At 57.7% G+C, this 17,912-nt stretch overlaps 1 protein-coding gene across 10 annotated transcripts in view; it reads left to right on the forward strand.

Annotated features, from left to right (window-relative positions):
- SRCIN1 (SRC kinase signaling inhibitor 1) overlaps positions 1-17,912 on the forward strand; it is a 64,546-nt gene that overhangs the window by 636 nt on the left and 45,998 nt on the right. For 7 of the 10 annotated variants that reach the window (XM_071818065.1, XM_071818059.1, XM_071818064.1 and 4 more), the window contains exon 2: positions 8,465-8,527. The exons of 2 other annotated variants lie outside the window; for them this stretch is intronic. Coding sequence is in view for 2 of the 8 variants with exons in the window: in XM_071818063.1 (XP_071674164.1) it covers positions 8,465-8,527 (63 nt within the window). In the remaining 6 variants the exon portion in view is untranslated. Of the gene's footprint in view, positions 1-8,464; positions 8,528-15,248; positions 16,738-17,912 lie in introns of those variants that run through there. One more of the 10 variants, XM_071818062.1, reaches the window with a different exon arrangement.

The raw sequence follows: 17,912 nt of genomic DNA on the forward strand, positions 1-17,912 counted from the left end.
AATCTATTATTGTGCCCGTGGCTGTTTCAGCTCCGTTGTTGCAGCGTCGTGCGTTAAATGGGGTGTTTTGCTGACCGAGCCGGGCTGGATGCTGCCGGGCTCTGGGTTTTGTTTCTCCACGAGCTTTGGGGAGACAGATGGGCGAGAAGGGGGGGGGTGCGGGCTGCTCCCCTACCTGCCCACTCCCCTTTTTCCTTCCCCCCCGCAGCCGCTGCTGAGACACAAAGGGCAGGACGAGCCGCAGGTCGCCCTTTTGGAGATATTTTCAGCACATTTGCAGGAGGAGATAAAAAAGCAAATCTGGTGCATCCCGGGCTGGGCTCGGGCGTGAGGGGGGAGGCGGTGAGGAGGGAAACTTAAAATAACTCCAAAGGCTGCCTGCCCTGCGCCTCGACCGCCTGCTCCCTGTGCTTTCGGGGGGTAAAAGGGAGATGTGGCGGGGGCTGCTCCCCCCGTGTGCACACAGGAGCTTGGGGGGGGGTGTGCACGGTTTGCTGCGGCCACCACCCTGCCCCGTGCCAGCCCCGGTAGGTGACAGGGACATGTGCCAGGGCAGTGTCACCCACGGGTGGGGGTCCCTTTGTCCGCGCCGGCTGCGGGGAGCGCTCAGCGTCACCCGCAGCCTCTCCCTTCTTTGTTCTCTCTGGTTTTCGCCCTGGCTGTGCTGAGGCAGGCTGGGGAGGGGGATGCTGCGGCCCCCGCTGCTGCGGGGGGGCTGGCACTCAACTCCCCGGGAAGTTTGGTTTGGTCTGGGCTGGGTCCTAGAGTTGCCCCCAGTGTTGGGCATCAGGCTCTTGGGAGCTGCACCCCTTCATGGGGGGGGACAATGGGGGCACATCCAGCCTGAGGATGGAGATGGAAGGGGTCCAGGTGGGGGAGTGTCCCCTACCCTGACGTCGGGGTCAGTCCCAGGGACCCCAGACTTGCTCAACGTCTGCCAGCACCCCCATCGTGGGGTCGCAGATGCTGTTCCATCCCTCTGGCTGCTGCTGTGCAGGATCCCCCCCCGCCATGATAAACCCAGCCCAGGGTTCAGGGCAGTGTCCCCATGGAAGCTGCTCCAGCTCCAGCGCTGGCTTTTCCCTCATTTTAATGAGGAATACATTTCCAATGTGCTAATCATTCCCCACCAGCCTGCCCTTGAGCTGCCGCCGCTCCCACGCCTGTGGAAATGGCTCCGTCTCCTTCTGCCTGGCTCCCTGGTCCCCTGGGATGCTCCCCCAGGGGGGTCGGGAAGGTGAGGGGGGTGAATGGGGACCCCCAGGTCCTGGCAGGGGCTGGCTTTGTGCAAAGGGAGCTTTAGGCTTTGTCAGGAGCTGTCGCTCCCCTCCCAGCAGGATGGACAGGAGGGGATGCTCACCCCCTTTGTTTTGTAGGGAATGGTCCAGGAGATGCTCGTGTCCCCCCAGGGGGGTGGGCTGGGATGGGAGAGGGTGGGGGGATGTTGGCCAGGGAGGTGATGCTGAGGACTGGTGATTGCTCTGGGTTGGGAGGTGGGTGGGTTCGCATTGGTGGGGGGATTAGTGCTGGGGGGGTTAGTGTTGGTACCAGGCTCAGTCCAGGTTCCCCACACAGAAAAGCTGCATCGCTCCCCACAAAATGTGGGGTTTTTTTTCCTTTTAGGGAAAGGGAGATAAAAGGCACCTCTGTGCTGCGCTGGGTGGGTGTGAGCTGAGGGAATCAACCTGCTCCATCCTGGCGGGACACCCCGCCCTGGGGGGGACAGAACATCTGTCCCCCACATCATCCCCTCCTTCCCATCCCCTGGTGCTCACAGCATCAGCCTGGTGGGAAACACCCACCTGCCCCCCCATCTTGCCTTTTCCACCCAGAAATTCTCTGTACCAAAGCCTTACCATGGAGCAGGGGGATCCTGGGTGCCCTTTGTCATTGCAGGGACAGGGTGGGTGCTGCCTTGTCACCTGTGGGTCCCCGCAGGCCACCGCCGTGGGTCTGAAAGACCCCCCAGCCCCAGGCGCTGTGGGGAGCGGGGCAGGAAGGACACAGCCCAGCAGGGCAGCGTTTAATTATAACAATTGATTTTCCTCGTTGTCACCCATCGATCCCAGCCGGGGTGGCTGCCTCTGCACCCCAGGGACACGCCTGGGACACAGGGACACATGTGAGCGATGTCCCATGGTGCAGAGCACCCCCACGCAGCTGTGGAGGGGGACCGGGCCAGGGTGGCTGCAGCACCTCTTGGGGTCAGAAGAGGAGGGACATGGGTGTGGGTGTCCCCAGGGTGCTGCGTGCATGGGCCAGGCCCTTGAGGCTCCTGTTGGTGATGTTTTATTTATACTGGGGAGGAAAGAGGGAGGCTGCAGCCCGGGGGGGTGTTTTGGAGAAGCCAGAGGGTGCAGCCAAGTGGGATTTGAACTGGGAAGCTGCGGTGTGCAAATGAGGAGGGGGACGGGTGCTGCCCCATGGTCCCTGCTTCTGGCAGGGGAGGTCACTTCTCCAGATTTTGTGCTGGGGTGGCATCCCTGGCTTGTGCTGGGAAGGGGCAGCATGGGGCTGGGTGGGACAAGAGGGACAGAGACCCCTTTTGTGCCAGCTCTGGGGTTGTGACCTTCTTTAGTTGCCAGTGCTTTGCTCAGTTGGCCCTTTCCCAGCAGCTGTGGTCAACTTTGGTAACTATTATTATTATTATTATTATTATTATTATTATTAAACACCTCTAGGTGGGGGCAGCAAGAGCCGCCCAGTCTGAGCTCCCCAGGGTGGAGCGTTGATCCCACTTGGCCAAGTCTGGCCGAAATCTCGGGTTCCTAAAGCAGCGAGCGGTCCCACCAGCATCATCTGGGGGGGTCTGGAGCCCACGATGGGTCTCACCCTCCCCACAGGCTCCATCTCCAGCAAAACGCGTGGCTCTGGAGGGGGTCCCAGCCCCAGCCCATCGCTGTGGGTGCTGTCACCCCTCAGCTGCGCTTGCTCCCCATCAAAGCTCCTCATTACCCCCCCGGCTGTGCAGGCTGCAGGTGCACCCGGGCTCCAAGAGGCACTCGGCAAAGGAGCTTAAATGCTCGTTAAAAAATTACTGATTTGCTCCTCGCCGCCCAATGGGGATAATAAAACTTTGCCGTCAGCTTTTTATATTTTTTTCCCCCTCCCCCTGCACGGTTTCCACTTTCAGAAGAAATGCAAATGATTTTTGGTTTGCTTTTTTATTTCATTTTAAAATTCATCTCCAACAGAAGGACTGATGGAGAGGGCCGGGTGGGGGCGGGAGGAAGAGGAAGGGCAGGGACCAAACACTTATGGTTTGTTTGTTTTCTTCCCCCCTATGCTGAAACGTTCTGATTGCGAAGGAAGATGATGCATTTGGGCTTCCAGCACAGCTAATAGCTCCAGCCTGGGAGATGGAGCAGCTGCACTCCAGCCCCAAACTGGGAACCAATCTTCCAGCATAAATGGGAAAGAAGAGGCAAAGAGCAGCTTTTCTTTCAGTTTCACCCCCGTAGTCCCTTGGTCAGGTCGCTGTGGGTCCATCCCCAGCCCCACAGAGCACTGTGGGTCAGTCCCCAGCCCCCTGCCCGGCCTGGCTGATACCACAATGATGGGAATTAGCATTTGGCTCCTGACCTGCCAGAATTTCTCCCAATTTCCCCCTTTCCAAACCCCCGGCATTTTCCTCGTGAACACCCTGGGATTCTGGACATCACCATCTTGATCAGTGGGTCTGATTAATTGGTTTAATTGCCTGTGGGAGACAGGGATAGACGAGGTGGGGAAGGGATGCTGGAACTCCCAGCCCAGGAGCTTGGCTCCCGCAGAGCTGGGTTGTGAAAAGCAGTTGTAGCATTTGGTCTGGGTTTTTCTTTTGAATGGGCTACTCCGAGCTGAAATGGGAGCAAGCGCAGATCCTGGACCCGGCTGAGCTCAGGGAACCGGCAGCGTGCCATGGGGATGGGATTTTGGGGGATGCGTTGCTTTGGTCCTTTGCAAACCCAGTGGTGCAAGGAGGGAAAAGGGATGAAAACGGAGAGATGAATCCAACGATGTGCAGGGAGGAAAGGGCTGACAGGTGCCCTGAGTTCCATTTCTTGCTCTGCCGTGGATCTCCAGCTGGATCTCCAGCACCACGACCCACCGAAACCAAATTCCTACAGAAAGAGTGTGCACAGAGCTCATGCATCTCATAAGGCTCATGGCACCACCTTGCGCATCTCCTGCTTTGCCTCGAAGCTCCTTGGTGACCCCGTGTGCACCAAAGTCCTGATATTTTTGATTATGGGAGACAAGGCGGCCTTAGCGAGAAATCCCTGCTCCAGCTGCACAACATCTGGCCTTGGCGACCCCTCTCCCGGCCTCACCAGGGGTCTTGAGTCGCGTTGCTCTTCTCAAGCATCCCCTTGGTTGCCACCGGCTCCGTGAGCAGGAGCCGGGGCTGAAAACCCATCCATCTGCCAGCGGCTCGGAGGCGGCTGGGCCGAGCTGAGCGCCGCAGCAATCGGGTGCGAAACAACCACCTGTCAGTTGAGTTTCCTTCTGCGGCTGCCGCGGCGCTTGGCAAGGGCAGAGCCGGGGAGGCGGAGAACTCTCCTCTCCCTGTTATTCGCAGGGATGCTGTCACGGCGCTCGGGGTTTTTCATTTGGCTCGGTGGTTTTATGTTAATGAACCAGCTCTCTCTTGCGCTTCGAAAAGAGAAAGGGGGGAAAAAAGTGTCACTTTGGATCTTTGTGCATGGAAAAATACGGCAGCTCCGTGCTGCAATGAAGGTTGGATCCTGGGAAGGTGTTGGGGGGGACAGGCAGGGCCGCGGACCCGTTGTGACCATTGCCTGCTGTGCTTTGGCCAGTATGTGCCTTTTTCTGGCTTCTGCATCCCAGGCACCTGCTGGACCCATCCTGGGGAGCCCAAAAAGCCCATGTTTGCTCCTCTTTCCCCATCACCTGGATGAGACCATCCCGAGGTGTTTTGCCTCCCGGCGGGGGGGCAGCACTGAATCCTGGTGGCTCCAGATCATGGGAGACTGCGCTGCTCCCGGGAGACGGAGGCCAGGATGCTTTCGGATGCCACCACCTTCCCCCAGGCGTTGCAAGGCTGTTTCTTATAATTTTTCGCTTCTCAGGTCATTTTTTTACTTCCCAGCACATTTTTTCCCCCGTGGAGCATCTCCAGTAGAGAGGGATCCCCAGCAACTGGGAGTACTGGGACCCATGCCTGGGAGGGTTGGGGGGATGCGATGGGGTGAGGAAGGGACATGAGCCTGGTTCTGGTGGGATGCAGTTGGGATCAGCGGGTTCCACCATGGAGAATGAAGCAGAACTGTGGTTCTCCTTCTCCTCCGACTGCGCCATGTGTGCTGTAACTGTTTGTGGCATGGGGGGGGTCCAGCAACCCCACCTTGTAAAGCGTGGGGACAGGGCTATGGGGGTGACATCTCCGAAAGCAGCGGAGCGGAGGCAGCTCCCGCCTGCTCGCTCGTGCAACAGGCGGCCCCGGCGCTGCCTGCGGGCTGCAGGATGTGTCTCATTGCGGGAGGATTAACGATTCCAGCGTCATTTGAAAAACATTATATGGCTCATTAAAAACACATTGCCCAGACCAAACACGGAGTCGGTGCGTGTTTCCAGCTCACCTCCCCGTGCCAGCCCGTGGCGTCGCCCTCTGCCCGCTGGGCTGCGGGGGATGATGGCGAGGCCGAAGGCTGCGCTTGAGTGGGTGTGGAGTGTCTGTCTGTCTGTCCTTCCTCCTCCAGCTGTGTATGGGAGCGTTCGGGGGCAGTCAGCCAGCTCGGGCGTGGTGTCCCATGGGGATTTTTGGTGATGCCGAGGTGTGCCTTGTGGAAAAGACATGGGTGCGTGGCCGCTGGGAGCATCCTCTGTTCTCACCTCCCCTGTCGAGCCCCCAGGGACCCCCTGCCCCCTTGACGGGGACCTGGTTTCCAGGGTAAGGGGAGCAGCAGCATCTCCTCTCCCCCCATGCCCGCTCCGTTCCTCCCTTCCCGCGTGCCTCCTCCTTCCTCTCGCCTTCGCCGCTGCCTTTCAACTCTCGCTGTGGTGGGGGGAATCAAAGAAGAGAACAGTTCAGTGTTTTTCAGTCTGTCCTCATCCGCTGCGCTGCGTGAAAAGCAAAGCGTCTAAAGGACGCTCAAGGGCACTGTGGTGGTGCCTTCCCCCTCTTCATGCGAACATCACGCGAAGCAGCATCTTCCCCGTGCACGAGGTCCCTCGGTGGCCACTCGAGGGCCGGGACGGCGACCTCTGCTGCTCTCCACAAGGGTGCAAAAGCAAATAAGGCTCCTCCTGAGCCCAAGGGAACCAGATTGGGTGGCTTGGGGCAGGGTGGCTTCGTCCCCAGGAGGCGGCAGGACCTTGAGCGGGTTGTTGGGCTGCCCCGCAACTCGGTGTCGCAGCCAAAATAACTCCAGGGAGGTTGTGGTGCTCTGCAGATAATAATTAGCTCTTTTCAGCTGTCAGTCTCAGCTCTTCCTAAAAGCGAGTCTGTTATCTCCCTTCCGCACGTGGGGAAGCCAAGGTGCTCCTAGGACTCGTCCTTGGCCCAAGGTCACGTAGAGCCAAGCGGAGACCAAAACCAGGAGCTGGGATCTGCTGCGGGGGTCTTGGCTTGGGAGGTTGGAACCCCCCAGGCTTCTCCTCCCCACACTACCATGAAAATCCTAGGGATGAGGGTGGGGAATTCAGTCTTTCTGGTTGGAAAATGTGTCACGTTTGTTCCCCTCCTTCTTGTGATTTCCACTGGAAAGGCTGTGTTTTGTCACGCAGGTCTCGGTGCAAGCCGGGTTGAGGAAGGATGCTCTTACAGGAGAGACCTGCCCTTGGGAGCATTGTCCCTTGTGCCAGGTTGGGGAGGTCACCTCTTGTCCCCAGGCTCTGCTGCCGACCTCTGGGCTGGCCGGGGTCCCTGGGTCCCCATGGGTGAGCACCCATGGGTGAGCACCTTGCCCTCCCACAACCACCACCGGCAGCAAATTCATTCCGGAGCCTTTCCTGACATATTACAAAAGATAGCATAAATAATTAAACCTGAACTGCAATTATCAAAACAAATGAGTAAAGCGCATTGAGGAAGGATTTTCCACTTTTATTTCGTGCTTCTGGTTTCTCTCCCATTATGCCTTTAAGATTATCTACTCGCTCTGGGTGTGAAATCCATTCCCGAACCACGAGCTTTTGAATCTGCGGGGAGGGGGGAGCTGCACATTGCTATAAAAGTCCCCTCACTTGGGTCTGGGTGTGCAAACCCACCACAAAACCAGGGACAACGGGGCTGTGTAGGGTCCCAGGCTGCCTTGGGAGCACCTGAGGGTGGCACAGCTGAGTCCGTCAATGTCATTTATTGGGATTGCAGCCACGCAGGGCTTAGAAATGGCACTTGTCACCCTCCTCCTTGCTGGGAAGGGGGGCCCTGCAAACCCCCCCAAACCACCTGGTCTTGTCCCATGGCTGAACCCAGCGGGCAGCAATGGAAGGACTGACACCCGAGCGAGGACACGCGGGTTGGGGCGAGGGGACAGAAGCGCCGTGGCTGTGATGGATGAACCCAGATGGCTCTCGGCGCCGGGCGCAGCTTTGCCCACTGGCAAAGAAAGAGACCCTTGTGCGTTTCTCCAGCTCAGTGTCCCCTGCCTGCCCCTGCCCTTGTCACCCCTCTCCTCCAGGCACAGCACGGAGGACAAAGCCACCCCATGTCCTGGAGAACAGTGCCTGGGGATGTTTTCCGGGATGCAGGCGCTGCCTGGGCTCAGCTGCCCATGGGTGGGATGTTTGGGGGGTCCGGACCTTGTTGTGGGGGTCCCTCCACAGCACCCACACCCACCCATCTCGATTTTTGCCGCTTATAGGAAGCACATCAGTGTGGGGCTGGCCCACACCCGTCAACAGGTTCAATCCTGCAGGGCCGTGGCCGGGAAGGTGCTTTTGGGTGCTGGGATTTTGGATCTGCTGTTGCCCAGGTTGGAGGTGACGTGTCCCCAGGACAGGTACAACGGGGCTGTGCAGCTTCACTTCTGTTAGAAAGGTCCAATCTGAGTATTTGCCAGAAAAAGACCCCACAATAAACCCATCTGTTCCGATTCCCCCTCGCTCTTCCCTGCCCATCGCTCCTCTTCCCAACATCCATCCCGTGTTGAGCTGGGAAGGGTCCCCTCGGTCAGACCCCCCAGCAGCTGCAGAATGGGGCGTTTTGGGTTCATTTTCAGCCTGGACATGTGTTCACCTCCCTACATGTGGGACCAAACCCCCTGGGTGTGGGGACCGTCCCCGGCACCTTGGGGTAGACATGGCGGCCACTCTCGTGCCCCAAGAAGGTCACATTGCTCCCCATTGCTCTCCACGCCGTGTTTCATTCCCAGACGCTTCCTGCTGCCGCCCTTTTATTTCCGATTTATTATGTGTTTGCTTGCTCTGATTTATTTGTTTATTGCCATCCATCCCCGGCGAACTTTCCCGCCCAGATCACCTTCATTCATGAATCTCCTCCTTTCCTGTCCCTAACCAGGGCTCGATCGCATTGCAGGAGGGAAGAAGCCAGGACTCTGTTCCCTCTGTTTAAAGTCTCCAGGTCAGTACCGGGGCCCAGCAGCATCATCCTCCTCTCCTCCCCACCCTCCTTGTTTCATGTCCCATGTTTGCTCCTTCCCTGCCCCTCTCCCGGGTGCAGGGGCCGTGGTGGGTGACGGCAGCACCTGTAGCTCCTTCTCCTGGGTATTTACAGGAGGGTGCTGCCTGGTTTCTGGTTTGCAGTGATGATTGAGGCATCAGCTCCCACCCTCTTTGCAAGAAAGGGCTTTTTTGGAGCTGGAGGCATCACTGTTGCTATTGGAAGGACCTGGATCTTGCAAGGTTTGGGGTTTTTCTTGCTGGGAATGGGAGGGAAAAGCTTTCAAAGGAGAATAGGAGGAAGACTCTGGTTTAGGGGGAGAGGAAGGTGCCTGATCAGGCTGTGGGAACACAGCTGGTTTAGAAAAGCTGTAAGAGGGGGAACGTGGTGGAATCTGTTGAGCAGCAACCCCTGCTGGGTCTGTCATCATAATAGATTTTATTTCTCTGGCATCTGTTGGCCTCTAACGGGCTGGATGTTCGCGTTGCCAGAGATGGTTCCTGCGTCTCAGCAAAGATCTCGGTGTTTCTCTTTTGGGGAGGGCTGAGACGTGAACCAGAGCCCTGTCAATCAGCTCTAAGCAGCAGCAGCACCCGTCAGCCCTGATCCAGGTGATCAGGAAACCGCCTGCCTCCAGAAACACCTCAATTTCTTCCAACATTTAAGCTCCATAGCGCATCCTGTAGTGATTCCCCGGGGCTGGGAGCACAGACACCCCGCAGCATCCCTGGGGTCCCCATTTCCTTCTGCTTCAGGCTAATTTCTCTAGCACCTTGGTGACCTCCTGCTCTGGAGCAAGTGGGTTTTTCTGTGCTGGGAGGTTTCACCACCGGTGTTCACAGGGAGGGCTGTGGGTCCTGCTGCTGCAGCGTTTTGGGAGAAAGGAGCATAACGATGATGCTTTGTTGGGATTTGAGTCATTGAATGGGTCGAGCAGCACCTGGAGGTGTTAGAACCAGCACAAGGAAGGCAGATGGGAACAGAGGGGGAAGTAACGGGTAGGATTTGTGGCATTTGTCTGGTTTCTGGGATCTTTTCAAGGCCAGAAAAGACCCTTCTGATCACCCAGTTTGGCCCCAGACGCACCCTGACCATCGCTTCTGGCCAAGCGGGCGTTGATCTCTTGAGATGCTCTGAGGTTCAAGGGTGGGAGATGACGGAGCGGCCCCCCCAGCCCCATTCAGCACATTCACCTTCCCTCCTGTCTGCCTTCCCCATGCCTCAGCATCCAGCCATCAGATCTTGTTCTTGCCTTTGTCTGAACAAGATTAAAGAGCCCCCGCTCTCACGAGCTGCATCCTCGCCGAGGTGAACGTATAGACAGCTATAAGGTCACCCTGCAGCTGTGTAACGATGCCACTTAATGAGCTTGTCTCCCACGGAAAAAAAAGGTGGTTTTGACCTTTTCTAAAAGGTTGCTGGCACCTGCTTAGGCTGACAGACCCACGGAAATCAGCTCCGCTCTTTTATCCCATCGCGGGTTCCGGCAGCGCCGCGGCTCAGGGTAACCCCGGAGGCAACCGGGGAGGCTTTTGAGGTGTCTCAACAACGTGGAGCTTTGGCTTTTGTTTCCTGAGGCTTGTTGCAAGTCAACAGGATGAGACAGGGACTCGTTAGGTGGAGCTGAGCCCTGGGATGGAGCGGGGTGAAGCAAAGGAACATCAGTCCCCATCTGTCCCCATCAGTCCCCATCCCCTGCCCCGTGCTTCCCAGTCACCTCTCCCCAAGCTGGGACACTAAACCAACCCGTGTTGTCTAAATAGTTCTTCCCTGTCAAGCAACCCAGGGAGGAATAATTCACAGAGTCTACAGCTTTTTAATATCTCTGTGCTTCAAGCCAATTTTCAGTACAGTCATTTGGCTTTTAATTAAAATTATTGCTTCTTCCTCCACATGCATCTTCTTCCCCCCCTTTTAAGACCAGCAAACTGGTTCCTCCTCACCAGTGCTCCTGAGCTTCCCAACCACAGCTCCAGCAGCCGGGGATGTTCTTGCATCTGCTTTCCTACCTGCTTTATTAAAAAGAAAGCAAAATGCAATAGAAGCAGATGCACCAACGCCCCTCACTGGTGTAAATCCCAGCTGGTCATACGAGGTTTTGTGGGGGCCTTTTTTCTGTTGCAAAGAGTTCATTCTGCTCCGGCTGCACCGTAAAACGGGTCCTGTTGTTGTCACATCGCTGTCGCTGCTTTGCTATATCTTATTTTTCAAGCTCTGTCACTGACAACAGTGCTGTCGAATTCAGATATGTGCCCATATCGGAGCCCAATCCTGCAGCAGTTCATATGGTTAAACCAGTCATCTGAGAAAATATCAACTTTTTTTAAAGTTCTTTATGTATTTTGAGCAATTTCAGCATTCTTTTGAGACAGGTGAAGGTGTGGCCACTATTTGAGGAATTTCAATCTGAATATTTAAGGCCCGTCAGCTGTTTCACAGGGTGTGAATTTCAGGGTTGTCCTATGCAGGGATGGGAGTTGGATTCAATGCCCTTTGCGGGTCCCCTGGGTGATGGAGCAGCACCGGTGCCATGGGGGGGTCCCTGGGCAGCACGGAGCGATCCCCAAAACAGAGCTGGGAGCGGGTGGGAGAGGATGTGACACCCCCGGGCTCCCCGCGGGGCGTCTGCAGCTCCGCGCTGACAGGCTGACGAGCTCCAGACTTGTCAGCGCTGCTGATGTACCTATAATTACCGTCTGATGTGCCAGAATTAGACCGGGAGCTGAGCAGTTTGATGCAGACGTGAGTGTCCTTGACTGCCAGCGGGAGGTTCCACAAGCACAGGGTTGCAGGCAGAGCAGACCCCAAACTGCCCCCCCAGGGCTCGGCTGTGTGTGGCCGCTCACATCCCCACCCAGAGAGCAGATTTTGGGTGGGATGGGTGCAGGTTGGGGTGCAGGATGGCTTGAGGCTGCTGCTGGGGAGCGGGCTGTTGTGTTCAACTGGTTGTTCTGTTGGGTGGATCACGAAGCCCCCATCCCCATCGTGATGGAGCTGAGTCTCAGCCCCTTGTTCAGAGCCACATAAAGCCCCGGGATGGCCACACACCCTGTAGCATCCCTTGGCTTGAGGTGTTTCCATCATCCACCCTCAGCTCCTGCATCCCTGGGCTGCACAGGAGGGACAAATTTTTGGCCCTGAGGGTGGTGAGAGCCTGGCCCAGGTACCCGGAGAGGTGGTGGATGAAGCATCCCTGGAGACATCCCAGGCCAGGCTGGACGGGGCTCTGAGCACCCTGAGCTGGTGAAGATGTCCCTGCTCATGGAAGGGGGCCACTGGATGAGTTTAAAGGTCCCTCCAACCCAAACCATTCTCTGATCCCTCACCCGTTTCTCACCATGGTTCGATTTCTCGCTCCCGTGCGTGGCTCTGCCCGGCTGTCACCAGCCGCGCTCGGTGGCAGTGACAGGGACCCCCAGCCTGTGCCAAGGCACTAAAGCCTTTATCGGCGTCCAGGGCCTGTAATTCACAGCACAAGAACCAATAAATGGGAATGATTCAGAATCATTTAGCAGCTTCTGCTCAGGAAGAGAGAGACCAGGACCTCAATTAAGCTATTTGTAAATTGTTAATTTAAGCATTTCACTCAGATGCCTTAAATTGTTCCCTCCTGCAGTTTACAAACGGGTAAAGAGCACAGAAATATAAATGGAGCGGTGGGGAAATGCCATTTAGTTACTGTTTTCGGCAGTGGTAATAGCACTGTAGCTAACAGCGCCTTGATTTAAATCAGAGTAAGCCAGGACCTTCTTTAAAGGAAGAGCAGTGGTCCCCAGGTGCTGGGGACCCAGTGCGGGGGTGTCAAGGGTCTGGTGCTGCCACGGGATGGGGAGCTGCAAAACCACTTGGGCAGCCCAGGAGCGCTGAGCCCCCATAGCAGGGATGCTTGCTTCTGCTCTTTGTTTATTCTATAGTAGTTGTTAAAAAACCCTATGTTTTTCCTTTGGGTTTAAGCCAGGCGACTCCTTCCCCTCTGGTGTTCTTGTCCTGGGAAGGTTTAGCTGATCCCGGTGGGTACAGGTGGGGATGCAACCCCCCTGATTTACCCATCCTGCAGATTTGCTCCACCGGTGCTCAAGACACAAGATGCAAATGGTTTGGCAGCAGCATCCCTTGTCGATGTCAAAAGGTTGTAGGAGTCCTGAGCCTCATTTGTGACACTCGGGACATCTGTGACCCCCCCAAATCCCAGTGGTGCCCTTGCTGAGCCTTTCTCTCCGCAGAGCTAAAATTAAAAGCTCCTTCCAGAGACCTGGACTTGCATCAGCTGCAGCTGGGCCTGGCGTCTGTTCCTTCGGATCTCATGTTTCGGGGTGGAGGTTATTTTAGTGCAGAACAGGGCACACCGCCTGTACCCCCCCCCAGCCTGGGATGGGGTGATGCTCAGCTCCAAATCCCATTGTGAGGAGTGGGATTTGCTGCATCTGCGCTCGGCAAGCGAGCAAAAGGCAGGAGGGTGCTGGGGACCGGCGGGCGCGGGAGGGCTGGGTGCTGTGCCAGGGTGCCAGCTGGGTGACGCAGGTGCCAGCCTGGGGACCGCGCTTGTGCCGTCCGGGGAACAAATTCTCGCTTGCCGCTTCTCCAGGTGGGTTCTGGCTCCTTCACCAGCTGGGGACCAAAATCCCCAGCCCTGTGGGAACAGCTTGAGCTGAGCCCCGATGCACCGGTCGCCGTGGGAGGCTGGCGGGGACGTGTGACAGGGACCTCCCGGTGCCAAATCTTCCCCTCGGCTCCACCTGCCACCGCTTGGCAGCTCACGGTTGGGATCTGCGCAGGGTCCTGCCGGCGCTGCCAGCCTGGGCAGATGTTCCTGCAGCCTCGGCAGCCACGTGGCCGCGGTTTCTCTCCAGATCCATTCCCCTGGCTTCGCCGAGGAGGCTGAGCCATCTTCAAATCTGCCTTGACACCTTCGGCTTCTTGCTGGGGGTTTGAAGAGTTTTTTATTACTTGAGAATTTATCAGCCATCACTTGGCTGGGTTTAATAAGAAATTACGCTCTCTGGTCCTTCAACTGTGAAGTGCATTTACCCGTGTGGTGTCAAAAGGTCTCCAATGGATTTTTTTTTATGCTTAATCTGGTTTCCTCCCCGTTGCTGATAGTAGCAGGTATGATATGTCTGTGGGTACGGTGCAATCTGAAATGGGAAAGGCCTTTCTGTCCACCCAGCTTGAAGCTGCCAGCATCCATCCCACGGGTGATGCTGGGGCGTCCATCCTGCAGGTGATGCTGGGCGTCCATCCCACAGCTGATGCTGGGCATCCATCCCGCGGGTGATGCTGGGGCGTCCATCCCGCGGGTGATGCTGGGGCGTCCATCCCGCGGGTGATGCTGGGGCGTCCATCCCGCGGGTGATGCTGGGGCGTCCATCCCGCAGGTGATGCTGGGCGTCCATCCCGCAGGTGATGCTGAGCATCCATCCCACGGGTGATGCTGGGCGTCCATCCCACGGGTGATGCTGAGCATCCATCCCACGGGTGATGCTGGGCGTCCATCCCGCGGGTGATGCTGAGCGTCCATCCCACGGGTGATGCTGGGGCGTCCATCCCACGGGTGATGCTGAGCATCCATCCCGCAGGTGATGCTGGGCCGTCCATCCCGCAGGTGATGCTGAGCGTCCATCCCACGGGTGATGCTGGGCGTCCATCCCGCGGGTGATGCTGGGGCATCCATCCCGCACGTGATGCTGAGCATCCATCCCACAGCTGATGCTGGGGCGTCCATCCCGCGGCTGATGCTGGGGCGTCCATCCTGCGGGTGATGCTGAGCATCCATCCCACGGGTGATGCTGAGCATCAGTCCACATGCAGGTCAAACTGCAAGACTTTCAGTGTCGATTCACTCCTGATCACTCCATCCCCGATCTCGTGCGCTTGGAATGAGGGACAATAGACCGCTGTGTGCGGCGTGTCAGGGCACCACATGGTGAATGTTGCTGTATAGACTGCGTGTGCTGAGCGCGGCTGGGAGCGGACACAAAGCCGCCGGCTGTCCCGACGCGGGGGGAGGCGGCTCTGTCCCCCTCATGACTGTCTTACTGTTGGCTTTGCAAGTGGGGCAGAGCAGGGCAGCTTTGTGCTCGGGGCTGTGCATGGGCATTGTGAGCAGAACTGTGCTTCTGAAGAGCTTGTAGATTAAATAGGAGCAAGGAGAGGCAGCGGAGAGGAGGAGCTGGGTGATGCAGTGACCCTGGGCTGGCACCAGTGACCGTAGAGGGGACACAAGTGTCCTTGTCCCCCGCGGGCCGGTGACGTGCTGGCGCTGGCTGGAAGCGGCTCCTTGGGTAGTTGCTGAGAGCAAAACCATGTTTGCGGTCGCAGGTGTAAATGCAGAATTTCTTACCCCGAGGCGTGAGCTGCTTTTTCCAGCCTTTCCTTGGGAATTGCCTCATCGACATGCACTGCTCTGCCCAGGCGAGCCTGGCCCCGGTGACAACAAAGTGTCACCTGGTGATGGGCGTTTTGTGCACGAGTGGCTCTTGGCACCTCACTGCCATGGCAGAGTGCGCGATGGATCCGGCGCCTGTGCCAGCCGTGACTCACGGCTGCGGCTGCTCCAGCGCCTGGAAGGGCTCCAGCCGGGGGCTCAGCGCTCCCAAATTTCTCCCTTCTTGCCCTGTGCTCCTGCTGCCCCCGCCTCCATCTGTGCCTCAGTTTCCCCATCTGTAAAATGGAGATAAAGCTGACGTGTGTGTTTTTGGTGTGAGGTTTCACAGGAGCATGGGGAAGGCTCTAGGAGTGGTGCCAGTAGCCTGTGGCACATGTGTAGCCCATGGCACACCAGTAGCCCGCAGCACGCTGATAACCCATGGCACACTGTTGATACACTGGTGATACACTGGTAGCCTTTGGCACACTGATAACCAGTGGTACACCAGTAGCCTGTGGCACTCCAGTAGCCCATGGCACACTGACAACCCATGGCACTCCAATAACCAGTGGCACATCGGTAGCCCATGGCACTCCGGTAGCCCATGGCACGCTGATAACCCATGGCACTCCAATAACCAGTGGCACATCAGTAGCCCATGGCACTCTGATAGCCCATGGCACTCCAATAACCAGTGGCACATCGGTAGCCCATGGCACTCCGGTAGCCCATGGCACGCTGATAACCCATGGCACGCTGATAACCCATGACACTCCAATAACCAGTGGCACATCAGTAGCCCATGGCACACTGACAACCCATGGCACTCCAATAACCAGTGGCACATCGGTAGCCCGTGGCACTCCAGTAGCCCACGGCACATCGCCGATAGCCTCTTGCTTTGGCAGGGCAGGGGCAGCCGGCGACGTGCCGGCGCTGCCGCTGTGCACCGGCTCCTGGCTCCCAGCCCATGTGATGTGTTTTGAGGGGGCACGCTGACATTTCAAGAGGAAGGGAATAAAGAGAAAAAATAATACCCAGAGACCCACGGGGAGCTCGGAAACGCCTGAGCCAGAAAAGAGAGCAAGAGAGACAGACGCCCGCACGGAGCGGAGGAATAAAACCCGGCAGGGGGGGAAAAGTTGCCGGGGTTGGGGAAGGATGTGAGTGAAAGCGCTGGCGTGGAGCCGGGAGGATGCGATGGCCGCTGGCAGAGAAACGGGGACAGCGACTGGCGGCCATGGAGACAACCCCACCGCGCGCCCCTCTCTAGCTCGGGGACAGCAGCGGGGACCAGCGGGTGACAGGGACCGGGTGGCATCAGATCGTGGGCTCCGCTCCCCGGTGCGCAGGATTCGGATGTGAGGCGACGGCGGCCGTGCGGTTGAGCACCGGCTTCCCCGAGGTCAGCGCCGCGTGATAAGGTCGGTAACAACCCACCTCGCCGCTCCCTTTCGCTGCAAACGTGCTTAATAACGAACCGGTTCTGTATTTAATTAACATAAACAGCCAACGCAACTCGAAACGTCTCCTTAGATTTAACTTGACAGAGACGCCGTGTTGCTTTAAACGCCAAGCGATTAGTAAAACCATATTTAATTTGGTTCCGACATATGCCATCAGCCGCGTGTGTTTGTCACGCAGATTTTGGGGAGCCGTGCTCCGAGCCGCCTCCTGGTCCCTCGAGCCTGCCTGGGTGCCACCATGCTGCCTCGCTGGGCACAGCATCCCCTCGGCGCGTCCCCAAGAGCCGTGCCGAGACCCGCCGAGCACGGGGACTACCGGCTGCATCCCTTGCTGCTGGGTATGGATTTGGGGGCGGACACGGAGGGGAACAACGGGTGATGCTGGCCCCTTGGGGACGGTGCCAGCCCCAGGCTCTGCCCCGGGGGGCGATGGTGCGGGTAGGGCTGGATGCCCAGCGCGGGTGGGAGGATGCGGGCAGGGCTGCAGGCAGCTGCTGCTGCCCTCCTTTTGCTTGAATAACCTCCCTGCCTGCGCAGCTGCTGATGGACGGGGGGGTTGCTGTGGGCTGGGGGGTCAGAGGGGCAGGAGGCAGCATCAGGGCTTGTTTGGCGCTGGTAGGAACCAGAGGGGTGGCATCCAGTGCGGTGACCTTGTCCTGGTGCCACCCGCAGCAGGACATGGGGATCAGAGGTGGGATGTGTTGGGGGATGTGATGGGTTGGGTACCTGGGTGTCCCCATGGGTGGGTGGGGGGGGTGACACATCCCTGTGCCATGGTGCTGGTGTCTCTGATCAGACTGACAGCAAAGCTTGGGTGGATCTTAGCCCATGTTTTCAAATTGTGTGTTTTCCTGTGTCTGAGACATGGATTTGAGCTCTTTTTTTCCAGCGTTTTTGATTTTTAACTAGCTGTGACTAACCAGGCTGGCAGAGCAGGCGGTGACCAGCCTCCTACGTCCTACCTGCGCGCTCCTAAATAGGCTCTATTCTCCGCACCCCATTTGGAGCGTTCCCGAGCCCTTCTGTAACACCAAAATCCTCTTCCAGCCTCTCCCCCGCGGCTGCCGGGGCGCAGCATCACCCCATCTCATCAAACAGGCCGTATCCCCCAGCTTCCTGCCTGGAGGCTGTGGGATGCTGGGGGAGCTCTGGGCTGTGTGTCTGAGCGCGTTGTGGTGGTGGCAGCGGGAGCCAAGTCTTCGAAAGAGTTTGTTCCCCATGTGCCAAGGCAGAGACGGGCCAAGTGTTGTGCTGGGCTGAGCGATCGCCGCGATCCCATCGCATCGTGCAGGGAAAACCCCCTCTCCTGGGTGCTTCCCCATGGAGCCGGACTCTTTGGTAGCTCCACCCAGCTCTGACCCCAAGCTGCAGGGCAAAGGCTGGAAAAACCATAGGTTTGGCTTAAATTCTTCCCTTAGTGACTCTTTTGCAAGGAGGGGCGTTTCATCCCTTGGCTCTTCCATGTGCTCTCAGATGCGTTTGCTCTTGCCGAGGTGCGGTGCGCGGTCAAAGC

The sequence above is a fragment of the Patagioenas fasciata genome, chromosome 22, assembly GCF_037038585.1.
Source record: "Patagioenas fasciata isolate bPatFas1 chromosome 22, bPatFas1.hap1, whole genome shotgun sequence".
Classification (NCBI taxonomy): Eukaryota; Metazoa; Chordata; class Aves; order Columbiformes; family Columbidae; genus Patagioenas; species Patagioenas fasciata.